Source organism: Eutrema salsugineum, unplaced genomic scaffold (assembly GCF_000478725.1).
Source record: "Eutrema salsugineum unplaced genomic scaffold, Eutsalg1_0 scaffold_5, whole genome shotgun sequence".
NCBI classification, from domain to species: Eukaryota; Viridiplantae; Streptophyta; class Magnoliopsida; order Brassicales; family Brassicaceae; genus Eutrema; species Eutrema salsugineum.
Window position 1 is genome coordinate 7,152,909 of NW_006256612.1, and position 18,598 is coordinate 7,171,506.

At 36.0% G+C, this 18,598-nt stretch overlaps 5 protein-coding genes across 5 annotated transcripts; 4 read left to right on the forward strand and 1 right to left on the reverse strand.

Annotated features, from left to right (window-relative positions):
• Positions 1-1,172: 1,172 nt before the first annotated feature.
• LOC18992619 (lipase) lies at positions 1,173-3,751 on the forward strand. Its single transcript, XM_006416032.2, has 8 exons — positions 1,173-1,806; positions 1,884-1,978; positions 2,067-2,170; positions 2,261-2,361; positions 2,460-2,563; positions 2,645-3,088; positions 3,179-3,310; positions 3,403-3,751. The coding sequence occupies exons 1-8, from the start codon at positions 1,555-1,557 to the stop codon at positions 3,563-3,565; spliced, it is 1,395 nt and encodes a 464-aa protein (XP_006416095.1). The 5' UTR covers positions 1,173-1,554; the 3' UTR covers positions 3,566-3,751.
• Positions 3,752-4,013: 262 nt separating this feature from the next.
• LOC18992620 (F-box protein At2g38590) lies at positions 4,014-5,174 on the reverse strand. Its single transcript, XM_006416033.1, has one exon. The coding sequence runs from the start codon at positions 5,172-5,174 to the stop codon at positions 4,014-4,016; it is 1,161 nt and encodes a 386-aa protein (XP_006416096.1).
• Positions 5,175-6,097: 923 nt separating this feature from the next.
• On the forward strand, positions 6,098-8,507 carry LOC18992621 (tryptophan aminotransferase-related protein 1). The gene is made up of 5 exons (XM_006416034.2): positions 6,098-6,201; positions 6,618-6,921; positions 7,172-7,455; positions 7,908-8,197; positions 8,308-8,507. Exons 1-5 carry the CDS (start codon positions 6,116-6,118, stop codon positions 8,505-8,507), a joined length of 1,164 nt encoding a protein of 387 aa, XP_006416097.1. The 5' UTR covers positions 6,098-6,115.
• A 2,056-nt stretch (positions 8,508-10,563) lies between these two features.
• LOC18992622 (glutamate--glyoxylate aminotransferase 1) lies at positions 10,564-13,855 on the forward strand. Its single transcript, XM_006416037.2, has 14 exons — positions 10,564-10,871; positions 11,184-11,331; positions 11,563-11,628; positions 11,702-11,819; positions 11,909-11,990; positions 12,086-12,173; positions 12,260-12,418; positions 12,524-12,697; positions 12,786-12,917; positions 13,011-13,076; positions 13,168-13,232; positions 13,323-13,414; positions 13,489-13,645; positions 13,726-13,855. Exons 2-14 carry the CDS (start codon positions 11,224-11,226, stop codon positions 13,853-13,855), a joined length of 1,437 nt encoding a protein of 478 aa, XP_006416100.1. The 5' UTR covers positions 10,564-10,871; positions 11,184-11,223.
• Positions 13,856-14,397: 542 nt separating this feature from the next.
• LOC18992623 (protein DETOXIFICATION 32) lies at positions 14,398-17,664 on the forward strand. The gene is given in 10 exon segments (XM_024152271.1): positions 14,398-14,574; positions 14,576-14,695; positions 15,450-15,719; positions 16,126-16,397; positions 16,498-16,584; positions 16,667-16,723; positions 16,807-17,045; positions 17,161-17,279; positions 17,369-17,455; positions 17,533-17,664. Coding segments are annotated over 10 exon segments (1,560 nt in total).
• The last annotated feature ends 934 nt before the right edge of the window (positions 17,665-18,598 follow it).

The following is an 18,598-nucleotide window of genomic DNA, read 5'->3' on the forward strand; positions in this document are numbered from 1 at the left end:
GCTCAGGACAAAGATCCGGAGATTTTTTTTGTTGTTTTGTTAGAAAAGAAATGTACCGATTGATTGTCAAATGTGTAAATGATGAATATGAAATGTTACATCGGTATGCATGGTTTATATATAGATTTTTTCTTACGTCTGTTTTTCTGAACCCAACAATCACGCTGGACTTATTGGTTTCTTCACCAACATTGTGTCAATATTTCTTTATCAGAATCTTCTTTTAACATCTTGTTTTTTTTTATTTTTGGTTCATCATAGATGCAATGGACGGTCTAATGAACATGCATCGCCGACTACTCCTGTATCTTTCATAATATTGTGATTCTTTTCGGTTTCAATCTAAGTTCTTGGGCAAAATACCAACATCAAGGTTCATAGTGCACAGGAGGCTGCAAACTCTATAAAAGAACTTGAACTGGTAGACTTTATACTACTCACAACGATTTATCAAGAACTGAAGTTGACTATTTGAATAGAGATTTGAAAATAATTAAAGGAAACATGTTTGTTTTTAGCAATTCAAATAAACGATAACCAAATAATCCATATAACACAAGAAATCTGTTTTGCCGACATGTATATTCCTTTGACGATAAATTCTAAATCAAAACGGTATTTATAGAAAAATTCAATTTGACGTTAAGATTTTTGTAGTTAATCTGTGGAATCAAGGGCCTATTATGCTAATATTTTCATTTTTTCCTCCCAAATTTATTAAACTTTTTTCCCCAACAAAATACAAACGTGGACGTGTGTACGACTTGATAACAATTGAATGTGGACCACGCAAACTTATGCGAACTTTCGCGAAACATTGAAGGATTCTCCGGACAGTTCATCTGATCATCTCCTATTATACCAACCATATAACGTCATTTTATTTCATTTTAAAAAATGTTTATAACAGTATTGTTCAGATTTCTTTTGAACCAATATCTCAGTAGGACCCACTTTATTTCCAAACTAAACACGTGGCGTCCACACAGAAGAAGGCATCAATCGCGAAACACACATTTCTTCTTCTTTCGAGCTTTTCATTTCTTCTAGAATCTAGACGCGTCCTCTCGAAAGAGGGTAATATTTTTGACTACAAAGATCTATTTTTTTTCGAGCAAAAACAAAAAGGAAAAAAAAGAAGTGAAGAAGTGTGAGTCTTTCATTGGCCGTTAGGCATAGAGAGAAAACGCAGAGCTCGTTCATGCGTGACAGCTTGAGAAATAAGAAAGTTGTGTGGTGAGGGAAAATCCATTTTCTTTCACAATATTTCTAGAAGCAAACTGCGACAAGTAGAAAGAAATCGTTTTTTTTTTCTCCATTGTCGACAGAAAACGTCTTCTGTTGACTCATTTCTTTTCTTTTCTCTTTCATACTACTTGAAAGAGAGAAGAAAATTCTTCTGAGTAATTCGTAAACCCAGAATCGGAATCTGTCTCCGTTGTTTCTGATTTTAGTAAAAGAACAGATTTTTAAAGAAGTCTGGTTTTTTTCCTGGATTTCATTTTCTTCTGGGTATTGTAAGAGAGAAGAAAGATCGAGTTTTTTTTAAGGAGGATGATTCCATTGTTGATTATATCAGCTCTTCAGTTAGCAGAGTTATCTGTTAGCTCCGTTGCTCATATGCTCTATGGGCTTTACCTATTCAGCTCCGCCGTCGCCGGAGATCTCACTCAGGCGTTGAGCGAATCAATCTTTAAGCCCAAAACCTCCATTGAAGTCAAACAAATTGACCATGCAAAGACAGCAGACGTCAGTGATTTGCCTCCCATTGTTTTAGTCCATGGAATCTTCGGATTTGGCAAAGGAGTAAGTAAAAACATTCCTTTTCTGTCGCACATTGTTAAAAGAGGGGTTTTTTCATTAATTGGATTTTGTCATTGCAGAAATTAGGTAGTTTATCATACTTTGCTGGGGCGGAGAAGAAAGATGAGAGAGTGTTTGTGCCTGATTTGGGATCTTTGACGAGTGTACACGATAGGTAATAGAGAAAGTTCTAATCTTTTGGTGGATTTCTGTTTATGATGTAAATTCTCAGTGTGAGTTACTGATAAAGAATGTGTTTGTAGGGCAAGAGAGCTGTTTTATTACCTGAAAGGTGGAAGAGTTGATTATGGAGAAGATCACAGTAAAGCTTGTGGGCACTCTCAGTTTGGTCGTCTATATGAAAAAGGTGTAGTCTTGTTATGTGTTTTCATTTTTTTTTTTAAGTAGCCTTTAGATTCACTATTTGTGCTGATGAATCGTTGGTTAACCACTTTAGGGGAATACCCAGAATGGGACGAAGATCATCCCATTCACTTTGTTGGTCACTCTGCTGGTGCTCAAGTTGTTCGTGTGTTGCAGCAAATGCTCGCTGACAAGGTAAATTGCGTTAAAAAAAAACAAATCCTATCGATTAGTTGAGCAGGATTTGGTATATGTTTTTGAACTCTTTTTGCTCGTGTTGTATTGTTGTTCAGATGTTTACAGGTTATGAGAACACGAACGAGAACTGGGTGTTGAGTTTAACATCGCTGTCAGGAGCGTTAAACGGGACTACTCGAGCCTACCTTGATGGAATACAGTGAGTTTCTTCTTCTTTCTTGTGACCTCTTAAGCTACGAGTTCGTCGAGATTATAATCCAAAATGTATTTTTTTTTTCAGGCCAGAGGATGGAAAGTCACTGAAACCAATATCTCTACTTCAGATTTGTAAACTTGGAGTCATAATGTATGACTGGCTCGACATTTCTTGGCTTAAATCCTATTACAACTTCGGGTTTGACCACTTCAACATGTCGTGGAGGAAGACAGGTTTACGTGGCCTTGTCGATTGCCTTCTTGGAAACGCAGGTCCTTTTGCATCATCTGGAGATTGGGTCCTCCCTGACCTATCAATCCAAGGATCGATGAAGCTCAATGCTTGTCTCCAGACTTTCCCAAACACGTTCTACTTCAGCTACGCGACTAAGCGTACTAGAAAACCTCTTGGGATGATGACCGTTCCTTCAAGTTTGATGGGAGTTCATCCTCTGCTTTTCATACGCGTGCTGCAGATGAGTCAGTGGCGTTTTCCTCGTGACATCCCTCTGCCTTATAAGGGTTACAGGTACAAATTTAATTTTTTGTATAAACCACTTAAAAGCTACGTTATATAGATATAGAGATCTCTGTGTTTTAAAATGAGAGTATTTTGCAGAGATGAAGATTGGCAGGACAATGATGGAGCACTGAACACTATATCCATGACTCACCCACGAATTCCTGTTGAGCATTCTAATCTCATTGTTCGTAGTGACTCAGATTGTCTCCCGCTCAAACCGGGCATTTGGTTAGTCTTCTTCTCAATTATAACCGTTACAGTTTTGGTTGGATGGTAAGTCTGTTGAAGGAAGATAAAGAGCTTTTTCTTGAATGTATCAGGTACTACAAGATCGTGGAGGCGGATCATATCCTGTTCGTTGTGAACAGAGAGCGAGCAGGAATGGAGTTTGATTTGATCTACGACAGTATCTTTGAGCGGTGCAGGAAACATGTATTCAGGCAAAGCCCTCAGACATTGCCGAATGAAGTTCATCAGCAATGAAGAGGAGAGGGCCAAAATGTGATCAACTAATGTGTATAGCTTCCCTTTTTACAACAGAATCCTAAACCTCAAGATTGATGTAAATGGGCTTAGATCTTAAAAAAAATAGAAGCTCTGTTTCGTTTTTAAGAAGCCTAACGAAGGAAGCTTGTTTCATCATATCTTGAATCATGATCTTCACTATATCCACCAAAGAAATAGATTTCATTGTTATTTCTGTTTTGTTTTTAAAAGGAAAACGACGACACTTAAAACAAAAACTCGCTGCCTTAGAAGAGAAACGAAGTAATGTTGTTCAAAGTGAGGAGAGTATAAAAATTAGGTTTTGAAAACTGAGACTAATCATGCCTTCCTCATGCAGATTACTACCACTTAAAGCGCTTTTCAAATTTCAAGTGCGACAAGTCTCGACATGTGTTTCATCATATCGATGCTTTTCTAAGTCGCTTTATTGTGTTTCCTTTTTCCCTCCTCCAGCAGGTTGCTTGATTTGCACTAAGCTTGGAACATAAGAGCAGGCATTTGGCCTGCATCTTAGGTCTGCAAGTTCTCTGACATACAACTCTTTACAGTACTCAGCCTCTTCAATGATGCTAAATGTTTTGCGACAGTAATCTTGTTTAAAACTGATGACGACTTTCTTCTCCTCGTCAGTGAAGATAGTGTCAGCTATAAAGTAAGGTCTCGTATCCCTTGTCAAGAACTTGCTCCACGAAACCTTTTCGGCCTCAATCTTAGTGCTAATCCATATCTCAAACTCCTCTGGACGTATGTGGATGTGCCCAAGTAAAACCGCAAGCTTCTCTTCTCTACTAACACATGATAAAGTCACATAGTCATCATTCCCAACGTTAAACGGCAGACGCAGAAGCGGCCCAAACGTCTCATTTGTAAAATCAAAACAGATTATGTGACTGTCAAGATCGTCATCTGAGTTCCTTTCTGAAGCATACCAGTAAGTGTCTCCCTTGAGAGACACGCCACGCTGATAATATGCTATACGCCAGTTTGGAGTGACATTAAGAGTCTTCCATAAACCACTGTCGAAATCGTATATTTCATACAAAAACAACTCTTGTTGTTTGGGTACATGGTTACCGTGATCTATGTACCTCAATAATTTGTAGCTACGACAAGAATTTTTGTCCTCGTATCCGAGAGCGTAACTACACCAGTCCCATTCACATGTGAGATGAGTATATCTGAATTCGATACACCTTGTTTCCCCCCAATACGGATTCCAAACCATAACCTTAGTGCGGTCTGCTTTCAAGATGCACGACAATAAACCGTCGCAATGAAAAACTTGAGATATTTTGACTTGTTCGTTATCACAAGTAAGTGTACCTTTGGTCTGTATAGATGGTTCTCCATCGACTGCGAAGACGAGGCTCATTAAATAAAGACTGAAATCCATTACTGCGACCATCATAGACTCACCTTCCTTTGAAGCGGTTGTTTTACCAAATTGCAACTTTGAAAAACTCTGACTTTTGTATAAAGTTTCCCACTTTTTGCAAGTTAATCGTACTGTTCTCATCAATTTCAAGGGAACCCTAGAGACAATCTCCTCTACCAAATGCTCTGGAAGATCGGAAATTATTGTCATTGCTTCACTTTGCAAAACTAGGGCTTTTTTTATTTATTTATTTCTTGCGCCTCACAAAGTATAGAGAAACATATGTAAGAAATTGAGGACTCGGATATATGAAGGTGGGCCAACCATGCGCTTATTCAAATCGAAAAAATCATATATAAGTAACCATAAGATTTAGGGTTACTGACAACACTAAATTCGAAGCCCTAAATTTATGTCATAGCTTCCAAATTTTAGAAAATCCTGCAGATCCTATTTACGGATGTATTCTCAAAAAAATTATCTTGCAAGAGTAATTTACATATCTTTTTTTTAAATACATCACAAATTATTCCAGATTTTGTAACTTAAAATCATAAATACATCACGTAAATATCTTAACTATTTATTCCAAATTCACAATATAAGAGCAAACAAAAGAGAAACTGCAAGTCGAAAATGACACAACACAACACAACACAACACACGTGGGAACATAAAGGTGGAGTAAATCTTGTGTTCTTATCTTTTACGTGACATGTATAAATTATAGACATTAAAATACAAATAACCGAAAATAGTAATTGAATAAAAGCAAGTATTTATATAATCATCTCTTGACCACATTTTACCCTGCCTAAATTGGTTTTTCTACACAAGCATTATAGATTCGCTAAGACAAATGGCGTAATTACAAGAAGATAAACATAATTGTGAGATACATATTGACCCAAAAATGTTGAATAAGTAAATATTGACCAAAAAATTTGACAGATACAGCAAAATATCTTTTACCTTTTAGAGTTAATTTAGACCCAAAAAAAAAAAAAAACTCCATCTCTTTTTTAAAAGCGCCCTTGTTCTCCATCTCCTTAAACAGCACCATAGAGTTCATACAATTTAATCATTAAAATTTCACAGACATTGTTACATTAGCAGCAAGAGTCAACAGAGAGAGCAAGGTCACGAAGAAAATGGCTGGGTTTGAAAACTCGAAGAAGTCGGACAGTGATTCGAAAAAGATCGAGTGCTTATCAGATGCAGTCATCAATCTCGATCAGTATGTGTTAACTTTACCAAAAAATCCCCTTTATTAATTGCACAATCATCACGATAAAATATATAAACTTGGCTAAGTTCGGTTTAATCTTATACAACAAATATACATTCATGATTCCTTATTTAAAAAGGTTAAAAATAATTGGCTAATTACTTTTCGGTAAATTGTCTTATGGATTAGATAACAAGTTTGAAATCTCAACCATCTGACAGTCATCAATATTGATTTTACCAGAGAACACATTTGCAATACACAACCGCAACTAAAGTCTCGATTATTTCAAATATACCTTTTTCTCTTCTTTAGATTGTTTTTGTGTTTAACCAAGTAAATTTTGTGATACATATTTGAAATAAAACATGCATGATGAATAAAAAAGAAAGGTAAATTTGCTTGTGTTAATTAATATTTCGCAGAGGAGATCCGACGGTATTCCAAGAGTATTGGATGAAGATGAAGGACACGTGTACGGTGGTGATACAAGGATGGGAACTGATGAGCTACTTTAGCGATACGACGAACGTGTGTTGGTTCCTAGAGCCAGAGCTTGCGAAGGCGATCAAGGCGTTGCACAATGCGATCGGTAACGCAGCGACTGAGGAACGTTACATCGTGGTGGGGACTGGCTCGTCGCAGCTTTGTCAGGCCGCCTTGTTTGCACTTTCGTCACTCTCCGAGGTCAAACCTGTGAGCGTAGTCGCTGCGGCTCCTTATTACTCCGTAAGCCCTGATGAAACTCTTCTCCACGTATCATATGTATCTCCCTTTTGATAATTTTATCAATATATTGTTTTTTTATTGTAATTTAAGTTAACAAATTCTTTAAGACATTTTAGGTATCTCGTCAAAAAAAAAGAGAGAAAAATTAGGTTTCAAATGGACCTTTTTATTTTTCATATTGTTATACCCCAAACATTCTTCCTTTAAAATGTAACGTTCAAACATTTTTCTGTTTTATGTTTTGTTACAGACATACGTTGAAGAGGCATCGTATGTCCAATCGAAGCTGTACAAATGGGAAGGAGACGCAAGGACATTCGACAAGAACGGACCGTATATCGAGATGGTGACGTCACCGAACAACCCTGATGGGACCATCAGAGAGCCGGTGGTGAACGGTTCGGAGGGCGGGAAAGTGATACACGACTTCGCGTATTACTGGCCACATTACACTCCCATCACTCGCTGTCAAGACCAGGATCTTATGCTCTTCACTTTCTCCAAGATCACTGGTCACGCTGGCTCTCGCATCGGGTGAGTCAAACTAAACCACTTAGATATAAGTTCGTAACTATTACCAATTTAGATCATTGTAATATATTCCAACACATGTATGTATACCTCAATTCTTTGACTGGATATATGGTTAAAACTTTTAAAGATTCAAAAATATTTAAAGTTGTTTGAAATACTTGAATCCGAACAAAGAATTGAGGTATATATATACTTATTGATCTAGTGACATTTTTGAAGTGATTTTATGGATATACTTCAGATAACAATTTTAGATATCCAAACTATCGTACCTGACCAATAGCCGCTAATGTCTTATACCTAAAATGGGCATGCTTACAAAACCTAGCTAAGCAATGCCGTTTTGGTTCTCAAATGAAAGAGAACTCGTTATATGCATCATTGTTTTTTTTTAATTTTCCTAAAATTCTATGCATAATTGTTGACCAATTGTTTAATATTTTGGGGTGAAGGTGGGCATTAGTGAAGGACATAGAGGTGGCTAAAAAGATGGTGCAGTACCTAACAATCAACTCCATTGGTGTGTCGAAGGAATCACAGACACGAGCCACCACGATCCTCAACGAAATCACCAAAACCTGTCGGACCAAATCGGAGAGCTTCTTCGAATACGGTTCCGAGAAGATGAAGTTACGGTGGGAGAGGCTACGCGAAGTCGTCGAGTCTGGTGACATATTCACTCTACCTAATTACCCTCAAGCGTTTTGCAACTTCTTTGGCAAAACCATCTCCCCTTCTCCTGGTACTTAAAACGAGAACAAATCATTTTTTGTTTGTGTTGAATTGGTAACGGTCTTGGTCGTTATTATATCAAGTTATCAACGGTTGCGTTTTTTGAAATGGTTGTTGCAGGGTTTGCATGGTTGGGGTGTAAAGAAGAGAGAGATCTCGGATGTTTCTTGAAGGAGAAGAAGGTTTTGACGAGAGGAGGAGACCGATGTGGAAGTGATAAGAAGCACGTACGAGTCAGCATGCTTGGTCGTGACGATGACTTTGACGTCTTTCTCCACAGACTTGCCACCATCGAGGATCTCAAATGCATTGACCCTTAAGTAATATTATGCGCGCACTATATTATATAAGTGATGTATCCTTTTATTGTATTAAAACAAAAACACATTTAGTATTTGCTTCCAAACATTCCTAACTTTTTTTAAGTATTTAAAAATAATTTTAATAATTATTTATATTTAATTTCGAAAATTAGTTATTAATCTATTATATTAAAACAGAAGCACCTTTAATACTTGCTTCCAAACACTCCTAATTTTTTTTAAGTGTTTAAAAATAATTTTAATAATTATTTATATTTAATTTCGAAAATTAGTTATTAATTTAAATATTTTTAGAGTTCCTTAAATATATGTAATTTAGATTTGATTTGATTTGATTAAAAATAATAAATCAGATATTAATTTAGATTTGATTTAAAGATTCTAATTTAAATAATTTTTATACTATTAAACATTTTTATCTAGAATTTTTGAAAAAAAAATATCTAGAATTTTTGAAAAAAATAATTCACATATGAAAAATAATGGTCATATTTGAAATATAAAATATTTACAATGATATAAATGATATTATATTTATGTTGCTTTTATATATTTACGATTATGATTTATTTACAAATTAATAATAAAAGAATAGGTAAAATTCAAATGTATAATTTAAATATTAAAAAAATATTTTTTAAAATTCATAGAACTAAAAATATATATATAAAAATCGGGTTAAAAATATTTTGGTAACTAAAATCACTAATTTTGAATTATACATGTATATCAAAAATATATTTTTCATACAAAATAAAAACAGAAAAATTAAAAATTATTACATACACTCTATAATGTGGTTTGAAAAACCAGTTGTACACTCCCTTCGTTGATTAAATTTTAGAAAACTATAATGCTAAATAATACTGTTAATACATCTCAAACTTTTAACAAATATTTATATTATACGGTAATATGAACGGAAAATTTAGAATTATGTTTTTACAATAGTTCATTTTGAATTAATATTAGCGAACGGGTTAAAATTATATTTTTATAATCATAATTAATTTTAATACTATAAAAATATATCTAAACATAAAAATCAATATTTTCACTTATTAAAAAAATATATTTATAAAAATAATTATATCTAAACTCAAAAACACAAATTATATTACAAAATTCGTTAAACAATAAAAAATATTCCCGTGCGATGCACGGGGTTAGAATCTAGTTGCTTCTTAAAATTTAAGCTGGTTCTTATCATTACCTAGATAACAAACAAAAATGTCTTTTTTATATATGAAATGCTTAATTATTTAAACATTTTTATAAATAATTTTGTTGTTCTCAGAATTATATACCAAAAAAGATCGATTGCATGGTCTGCATATTCATTATGATCAATGTTTCTACATAAATTTACATGTTCTATCTTTATTTAATTTTAATTATTTTTAGGCCGAAAAGTAGAATAAATTTACTAAGTAAAATCATAAGTGACATAGTTAGAAAAATGAGAACTGAAACATATGGAAGGACACAAATACATATTATGTCATCTTCGACAAATGTCGATAAATGATTATAATGTACCATTTTTTTTTTGTCATCGCGCTAGTTACACAAGAGGCAAGACACTTTGTACGCCGTTACCAATTAAGAACAGTGGAATTATTTTGAATTTGGGTTTCTTAAAATCAATTGAAGTGAATGGTAAACTTTTGCATAAGTTTCTCAAGTGAGATACCTTTGGACTAATTATGAATATAATTAGTGTTCACATATATTCATTTTGAGAGACTAAAATTAAGATACTAGACTAATGTTGCTCTAAAGCCTCATGCAAAGCAATAATTCTCAAAATTGAAAGACCAATAAACTCTTGAGTCTTGAGGACAGTTAAAGCCTTTGAGAGTATTGAGGAGTCAAGACACTGGGAAAACACAAACCTGGATGAAACAAAAACGAAGGAGACGTGGCTCTACCCCATAGGCCATGACCCAAAAGTATAATTTCTCTGAAGAACAATTCACAAAATTTACAATCTTTTCCATCTGGAATCTCCACCACATTTATTCTCTTCCAATTTATCTGTTTCTATTATATTTTTTTCCAAAGAACCGTCGTCGTAGCATAAAAATGAGACACGGATAGATATTGGCAATTGACTTTTGTCTGATAAATCTTCTTCGTCGATTTTCAGTGGCTCTGCTGCTTCCTTCGTTAAGATGCCACATGATTGGATTGACGAGTGATCCAAATTCATGTCAGACACACAATTGTAATCTACTAAACAATATATTTTTTTAAAGTCACTCTCTTTAGAGTTTAATAGCTCTCCTCACTCTTTCTTGCTTTGGCTCTCAAACGTGACTCCCTGGAGAGCCTTTAGAGTTCACAGCATTGAATTCGAAGGTGTGTGTGGTATTTGTTTTTTTGTTTCTTTTCTTCTTTTGGATTGATCATGAAATCCCCTTTGATCAATTTCCCATTTTTTGTAATGATATCGAAAACCCAATTGAAAAGGCATCGCCTTTCTCTGCTATTCTTTAACGATTACGAATTTGTTCTGGTAATTGACCTGGGAATTTTTGTGTTTCGGGTATTGGAATCCATAAATTAGGGTTTTTTATAATCTAAATTAGATTTGATATGGATTTATATTCTGGTTCGAATTGGTGATGTGACTTCATGGATTCTCACACAGAACTCTTTTGTTTCGATAAGGTTGAATTGAGCTAGCGATTTGCTTTAAGTGTGAAGATAAATGGCTTTAGACTACGATGCTCTGAACGAAAACGTGAAGAAGTGTCAGTATGCCGTAAGAGGTGAACTCTATCTCCGAGCTTCTGAGCTTCAGAAAGAAGGCAAAAAGGTAAACACTTTTGGCTCATTTTGTGACTCTATACATCTTGAGCGTTTATCATGTGTCCTTTAAATCTAACTTCTACTAAAAAACCTCAGGAAAAAGTTGAGAACTTAACTATGTTAGCTTTAAACAGACCTGTGATTCTTTGTTTTGATTTGGACTTGATATGCATTTGCAATTATGATCTAGCATAGTTATTGGCATCGTTTGGTGTTTGTGTTGAATATTATATAACAGATCATTTTCACAAACGTCGGGAACCCTCATGCTTTAGGACAGAAGCCGCTGACATTTCCTCGTCAGGTATGTATACAATTCTCAGTTAATCAGACTTCATTATACGTTGAGCCTAGATAGTAACAAAGAAACATTGCAGGTAGTTGCTCTGTGTCAAGCTCCGTTTCTACTCGATGACCCAAATGTTGGAATGCTATTCCCAGCTGATGCTATTGCAAGAGCTAAACATTATCTTTCCTTGACTTCAGGCGGATTAGGTATATCTTTTGTGAAGCAAACTCATTAATTAGCCGGTTATCTGTTACTTATAGATCATAAAGTTTTTATCTTTTTTCTGTTTTATTAGGTGCTTACAGTGACTCAAGAGGCATTCCGGGAGTTAGGAAAGAGGTTGCGGAATTCATAGAACGGCGTGATGGGTATCCAAGGTGATTGCTTTCATTTCTGTGTTTCCCCTGTGAGATAGATTTGTTGTTAAAGCAAAGCCAGCTCAGGCCTTCTGCTTCTTATTTTCATATCACAGTGACCCAGAACTCATATTTCTCACTGATGGAGCCAGCAAAGGTGTGATGCAAATCTTGAACTGTGTTATTCGCGGTGAGGGAGACGGGGTAATGCTCTGTCCCAAGAGGTCTTAGTATCTGCTATGATTTACCCCTTACATTTCATTTATAAGTTTTTTTTTTCCGTTCTGTAGATTCTTGTTCCGGTTCCACAGTATCCACTCTACTCAGCTACCATATCACTACTTGGCGGTTCTCTTGTTCCTTACTATCTTGATGAGTCTGAAAACTGGGGACTTGATGTTAATAACCTTCGACAATCCGTTGCTCAGGCTCGTTCTCAAGGGATATCAGTGAGCACTCTTTTTCCTTCTTCTCTTGCAAATAGAGATGCAGTTAGCGTAGAAGCTTATGTCTTTATTCCTCCAGTTACTGATTTGTCTTGAATGGGTATACAGGTAAGGGCAATGGTTATCATCAACCCCGGGAACCCAACTGGTCAGTGTCTAAGCGAAGCTAACTTAAGAGAGATATTGCGGTTCTGTTACAACGAGAAATTGGTTCTTCTGGGAGACGAGGTTTATCAGCAGAACATATACCAAGATGAGCGTCCCTTTATCAGCGCCAAGAAGGTCAGCTTCTAGTTTTGCTTTCATGTTTCTGAAACTCGTGCCTCTGATATGTGATCGTTCATTTAACATGAATGTTCTTAAAAAACAGGTTTTGATGGATATGGGTTTGCCGTTAAGCAAGGAAGTCCAGCTTGTATCTTTCCACACTGTCTCTAAAGGATATTGGGGTGAATGTGGACAGCGAGGTGGATACTTTGAGATGACTAACATCCCTCCCAGGGTTTGTCTTTAACTCGCCGTTTTAGCCTTTGTTTAGTTACTTATGTTATGTGTCAAACAAAGCATAATCATTATATGATTTCTGATATTGCAGGTTGTTGAAGAGATATACAAGGTTGCATCAATCGCACTCAGCCCCAATGTCTCTGCGCAGATCTTTGTAAGTTCGAAAGTCCTAATGTGATGATGTGGATTTTATTTTGTAGAAATCATATGTATGTTCTGACTTCTGAGAGTGGTGAATTGTGCAGATGGGTTTGATGGTTAGTCCTCCAAAGCCTGGAGACATTTCATATGACCAATTCTCCCGTGAAAGGTATATATATGTATAAGCTTACACACTCGTGAATCGTGATCAACATCTCCGGATTGAATCATTAATTTCTTTTTTTGCACATTTCTCTAGCAAGGGGATTCTTGAATCTTTGAGAAGAAGAGCAAAGATCATGACCGATGGTTTCAACAGCTGCAAAAACGTCGTGTGCAATTTCACAGAAGGTAAAACAAAAAAGCAAAGCATAAAGACCGTCCACTGTAGAAATTATGTTGTTGATTCTTGTGTAAAATGTTAGGTGCAATGTATTCATTTCCTCAAATACGGTTACCACCGGGAGCTCTCCAAGCTGCAAAACAAGCTGGAAAAGTGCCAGACGTTTTCTACTGTCTAAAGCTCTTAGAAGCCACAGGAATCTCCACAGTCCCTGGCTCTGGATTTGGACAGAAAGAAGGGTAAAGAACTAAGAATTTATCCGGTTGTTTTCTTGTTCTTGCTCTTTTGATCTCTTCTAATTAACTCGTTCCTCTTGTAGTGTGTTCCATCTGAGGACAACGATCTTGCCTGCGGAAGAAGAGATGCCGGAGATCATGGATAGTTTCAAGAAGTTCAACGACGAGTTCATGACTCAGTACGATAATAACTTTGGTTATTCCAGAATGTGATTACTTCTTCTTCTTCTTCTTCTTCTTCTGATGAAGAACTATTGTGTTGTGTTATACTCTTTAAATCTAAATCTCTGTAGTACTCTTTATATTGTCCTATTCTCTAAACTCTCTCTGTCTCTACTATATATTTCCAATTGGAAACTCATAAGATCTTTTATCTCAATGAAGTTAGGCCTTGAGCCTTTTTTTGTGTCGTAATGTGAAATTTGTAATAACTCAACTAAATACAACCATTGGTATCTAATGGTTGAATGCCAAATAGCTTGAGCCAGTCAACTAATTTTAGAAAGTAAAATTGGGTAAATAAAGTCGATTTTATCACTAAAAGTTTGGAGAACACATAACAATAGTTAGACACGTTGTCCTCGTACTCTCCCTCCAGTCTATCTCTAAAATTATGAAACAATAGCTAAATTTCATTATTGAAAAGCCTTAAAACTAATATTCACTGAACCTAACATATCTTTTATCTGTTCAATAAAACTAGATATCTTCTATAGTACTAGACACATGCATTTCTAAGAGTTGTAAGAGTTGTTATGGAAACTCTCAACGATGGTGAAGATGTTTTCTCCTCCTCAGGACAGGAACATCGACCACATTCCAAATCCGACACCGACATGGCTCCGATCACCGGCGGTAGAGACTTCTTGCGGCAGTTTGCGACTGAGTCAAAGAAGCTGTGGTGGCTCGCGGGTCCTGCGATATTCACCTCCTTTTTGCCAGTACTCTCTTGGTGCCGTTACGCAGATCCTCGCCGGACACGTCAGCACGCTGGCTCTAGCTGCCGTCTCTATACAGAACTCCGTCATCGCCGGCTTCTCTGTGGGCATTATGGTAATTAAGCTTATCTAATTACGCCCAAATTTTTTTTTAAAAAAAATTGTGCTCATATGTGATGTGTATGATATATGTGGGACAAACGCTTAAATACATGCACTCACTCATGCAACCATATACACAACGGATGTATACAAAAAATTAAATTTGAATTAACGTCGCAAATGCAATACATATAAATTATGGTTGTCTAAAAAAATCATATAAAATTATTTGTTTCCAAATCCGATCTAGGTTTGCTATTCTATTTTTTTTTTTTTTTGTTGGTAAACGAATAGATGTATTGCATTTAAGTATACAATATACATGTGTAAACCCTTTTTGAGATATATAAGACGTGAATAGTCTCCTAGTGAAAACACTTTTTCTGTCAACAATGAAGACACTTGTATGTTTACTTAATCATCTGAATCTAAAATTTATTAAGACAGAAAGTGTAGGAATATCAACATCTTATTAACTCATTGATAAATTTTAAAGAGTATATAATGTCATCTAGAGATACAATGCGGAAAACGATACAAAACAAATTTTACGACCAAAGAACAACACGAAAACAGTAATCTAATTAATATCAGATCGAATGCGACTTTAAATTACAGCACCAGATTGTAACCAAAATCTCAGTTTCACATTAAATTATATTATCACTGATTTGTTAACATATGAATAGTAAAAAAAATCGTTAATCTTCTTAACTAAAGAATTAATTAGTAGTCACGTAAAAGTTATTAAATATTATGATATAAAGCTTGGGATGGGAAGTGCACTGGCAACGCTATGTGGGCAAGCATATGGAGCAGGGCAACTAGAGATGATGGGAATATATCTGCAGAGGTCTTGGATCATCCTCAACTCTTGTGCCCTTCTTCTTTGCCTCTTTTACGTTTTCGCCACTCCGCTTTTGAGTCTCCTCGGTCAGTCGCCGGAGATCTCTAAAGCCGCCGGAAAATTCTCCCTCTGGATGATCCCTCAGCTCTTTGCTTACGCCGTCAACTTCGCCACCGCCAAGTTCTTGCAGGTAACAACTATACCAATATCAAGTTATATACTCTTTTAGTTTGGAGATTAATTTTTAATAACTCTTGTACTAATTGGCATGGAGTGATTATTATGTTAGACTTTTGTTAAAAACATAGAATGCGAGACCAAATTCTCAAGAGAATAACGAGAGACTTGGACGAAAGAGAACAAAGTCAAATCTGAAACCTTGTTTCTTTATTATTCTCGACAATTTTACATTAAGACAACAATAACACTTATATACTTGTCTACATAGCATAACCGTAAGCACCCGTTGGTAACAGTTGTAACTTATCCAACAAGTTACAACTCTTCCACACACCTATTCGCTTAACATACATATTTGACTTATATAATTATAAATAAAATACGACCAAACTCAGTTATCAACTAACATATTATAGGCACAAAGCAAAGTGATTGCAATGGCGGTTATAGCAGCGACCGTGCTGTGTCAGCACGCCGTATTGAGTTGGTTCATGATGCTGAAACTCGGTTGGGGAATGGCCGGAGGAGCCGTCGCGCTCAATGTCTCGTGGTGGTTGATAGACGGAGCTCAAATAGTATATATCTGTGGAGGTTCTTGTGGCAGAGCTTGGTCAGGGCTCTCATGGAAAGCTTTCAAGAATCTCAGAGGCTTTGCAAGACTGTCTCTTGCCTCTGCGGTCATGGTTTGGTGAGATATATCGAAACCTTTTTGCATGGAACCAGATCGGTATATATACACAAATGGCTCATCGATATGGAGTGAACTTGATTTTTTGTTGGTTTTTCAGCTTAGAGGTTTGGTACTTCATGGCTTTGATTCTCTTCGCTGGTTACCTCAAGAACCCTCAAGTCTCTGTGGCTGCTCTTTCGATATGGTGAGATCTAAGTCCATATAAGTGAAGCTTTTTTTTTTTTTTTTTTCAGGTAATAACAGAATTTTCACGGTTTTGGTTACAGCATGAACATATTGGGATGGCCTATCATGGTTGCCTTTGGCTTCAATGCAGCTGTGAGGTATATTACAAAGCACTAATGTTATACAAAAATTAAGAAAGCTTAATGGTAGGATGAAGAAAAGATATGTTGCATGCATGCAGTGTAAGAGTGTCGAATGAGCTTGGAGCTGAGCACCCAAGAAGGGCGAAATTCTTATTGATAGTGGCGATGATCACTTCTATATCGGTTGGAGTTGTGATCTCAATGACTCTCATTGTGTTACGAGACAAGTATCCAACGATGTTCTCTGATGACGAAGAAGTGAGAGGACTCGTAAAACAGCTCACTCCGTTGCTGGCTATAACCATTGTCATCAACAACATTCAACCTGTTCTTTCTGGTAATTCTCTTGACAACATTAGAATAAGGATTGTTTTAATAACCCTCCCTATAGTACAACAACTGTAAGGCCATTGTGTTTATGTTAATTGCTGTTTTTGATATGGTATCAAAAGGTGTAGCTGTTGGAGCTGGGTGGCAAGGGATCGTTGCGTACGTGAACGTTGGATGCTACTATCTATGTAGCATACCTATTGGTCTTCTGCTAGGTTACAAGTTGGAACTTGGAGTAAAGGTATGTGTAATAATGTTTGAATTCTCTAGCTAGCCCTGATGAAGAACCATGATTAAGTTTTAAGCAGTCATGAATACACACTATTACAGGGGATATGGACAGGAATGCTAACAGGAACGGTTGTGCAGACAAGTGTTCTTCTATTGATGATCTATAAGACCAACTGGGACAGAGAGGTGAGAAGCACTTGTTGATGTTTTTGTGTGTATAGTTTTAAGGGTTTGGGTGCTGAAAGATTGTCATGAATGTTCAGGCTTTGTTGGCAGAAGCTAGAATAAGGAAATGGGGAGGCGAAACAGGTCATGAAGATGAGATTGAGGATATAAAAGATGAAGAAGATACAACTATCCAGGTGGTGAAAACTATCAAAGGAGATGGTCACTGAACCAGTCAATAGACATAAACAGTGCTTCTCATCATCTTCACCAGGAAATACTTTGTTATTAGAATCTAACATTACACATATAGCGTCTACTTGAAGACCATCAAACTAATATTGCATTTTATGAATGAATGAAGATTCAATAGTAAACAACGATCTAAGTAACACGGAGTCTAGAATGAATCATATTGAAAACAAGAATGTAGAAGACTGGCGAGGAACAAGAACAAGAAATGAGACTAACTGGTGCAAATTACATCAGGATTTCTAAACCTACTATGAGACAAAATGTTATTCCAAGAGGTGTTCGAGTGGAACCTATTTTACTTGGTCAAATCTCCACAAGTTTTGATGCTCCTCTGTTTTTAACCAGCCGTCCTTAACCACACTTATATTTCATCTTCAATCCGGTTCCATAACACTTTTGGGAGTGACAAAGTCGATATATAAAGCCACGGTCACCTGTATACTCATGCAATGTGCCCAAACTAGACCAAAGATCAAAACCAAAAGGAGGTTTCACAGCCGCTACTTATCGTGACTTTATGAGTCGAATGTATCTCCATAAATGCACAGCTTATATTGGATCATTGCTCATTATTGATCACGAAGAAAGATTTATTTTTTAAAGATGTTTCATTGTTGTTTAATTTGTTTGCAGGGACATACAGCCATATAAGTTGTTGCTTGATAGAATTTGGATATTTGAGGGTTGTCTGATTTTGGACTATTCAATAAAATTATACGATTTTTAGTATTGTCTAATTATCTCGCACATGGAATAGAAATCGAAGGAAATGAGCAGAAATTTCGAAATGCAATGCAAAGTATCCCTAAGAACATGATGAATCCTACCAACAACTCAATGAAACCAATGATAATCGATAGCAAGCATTCGAGAACTCCAAATACCAATACCTAACATTTAACTCCGAAA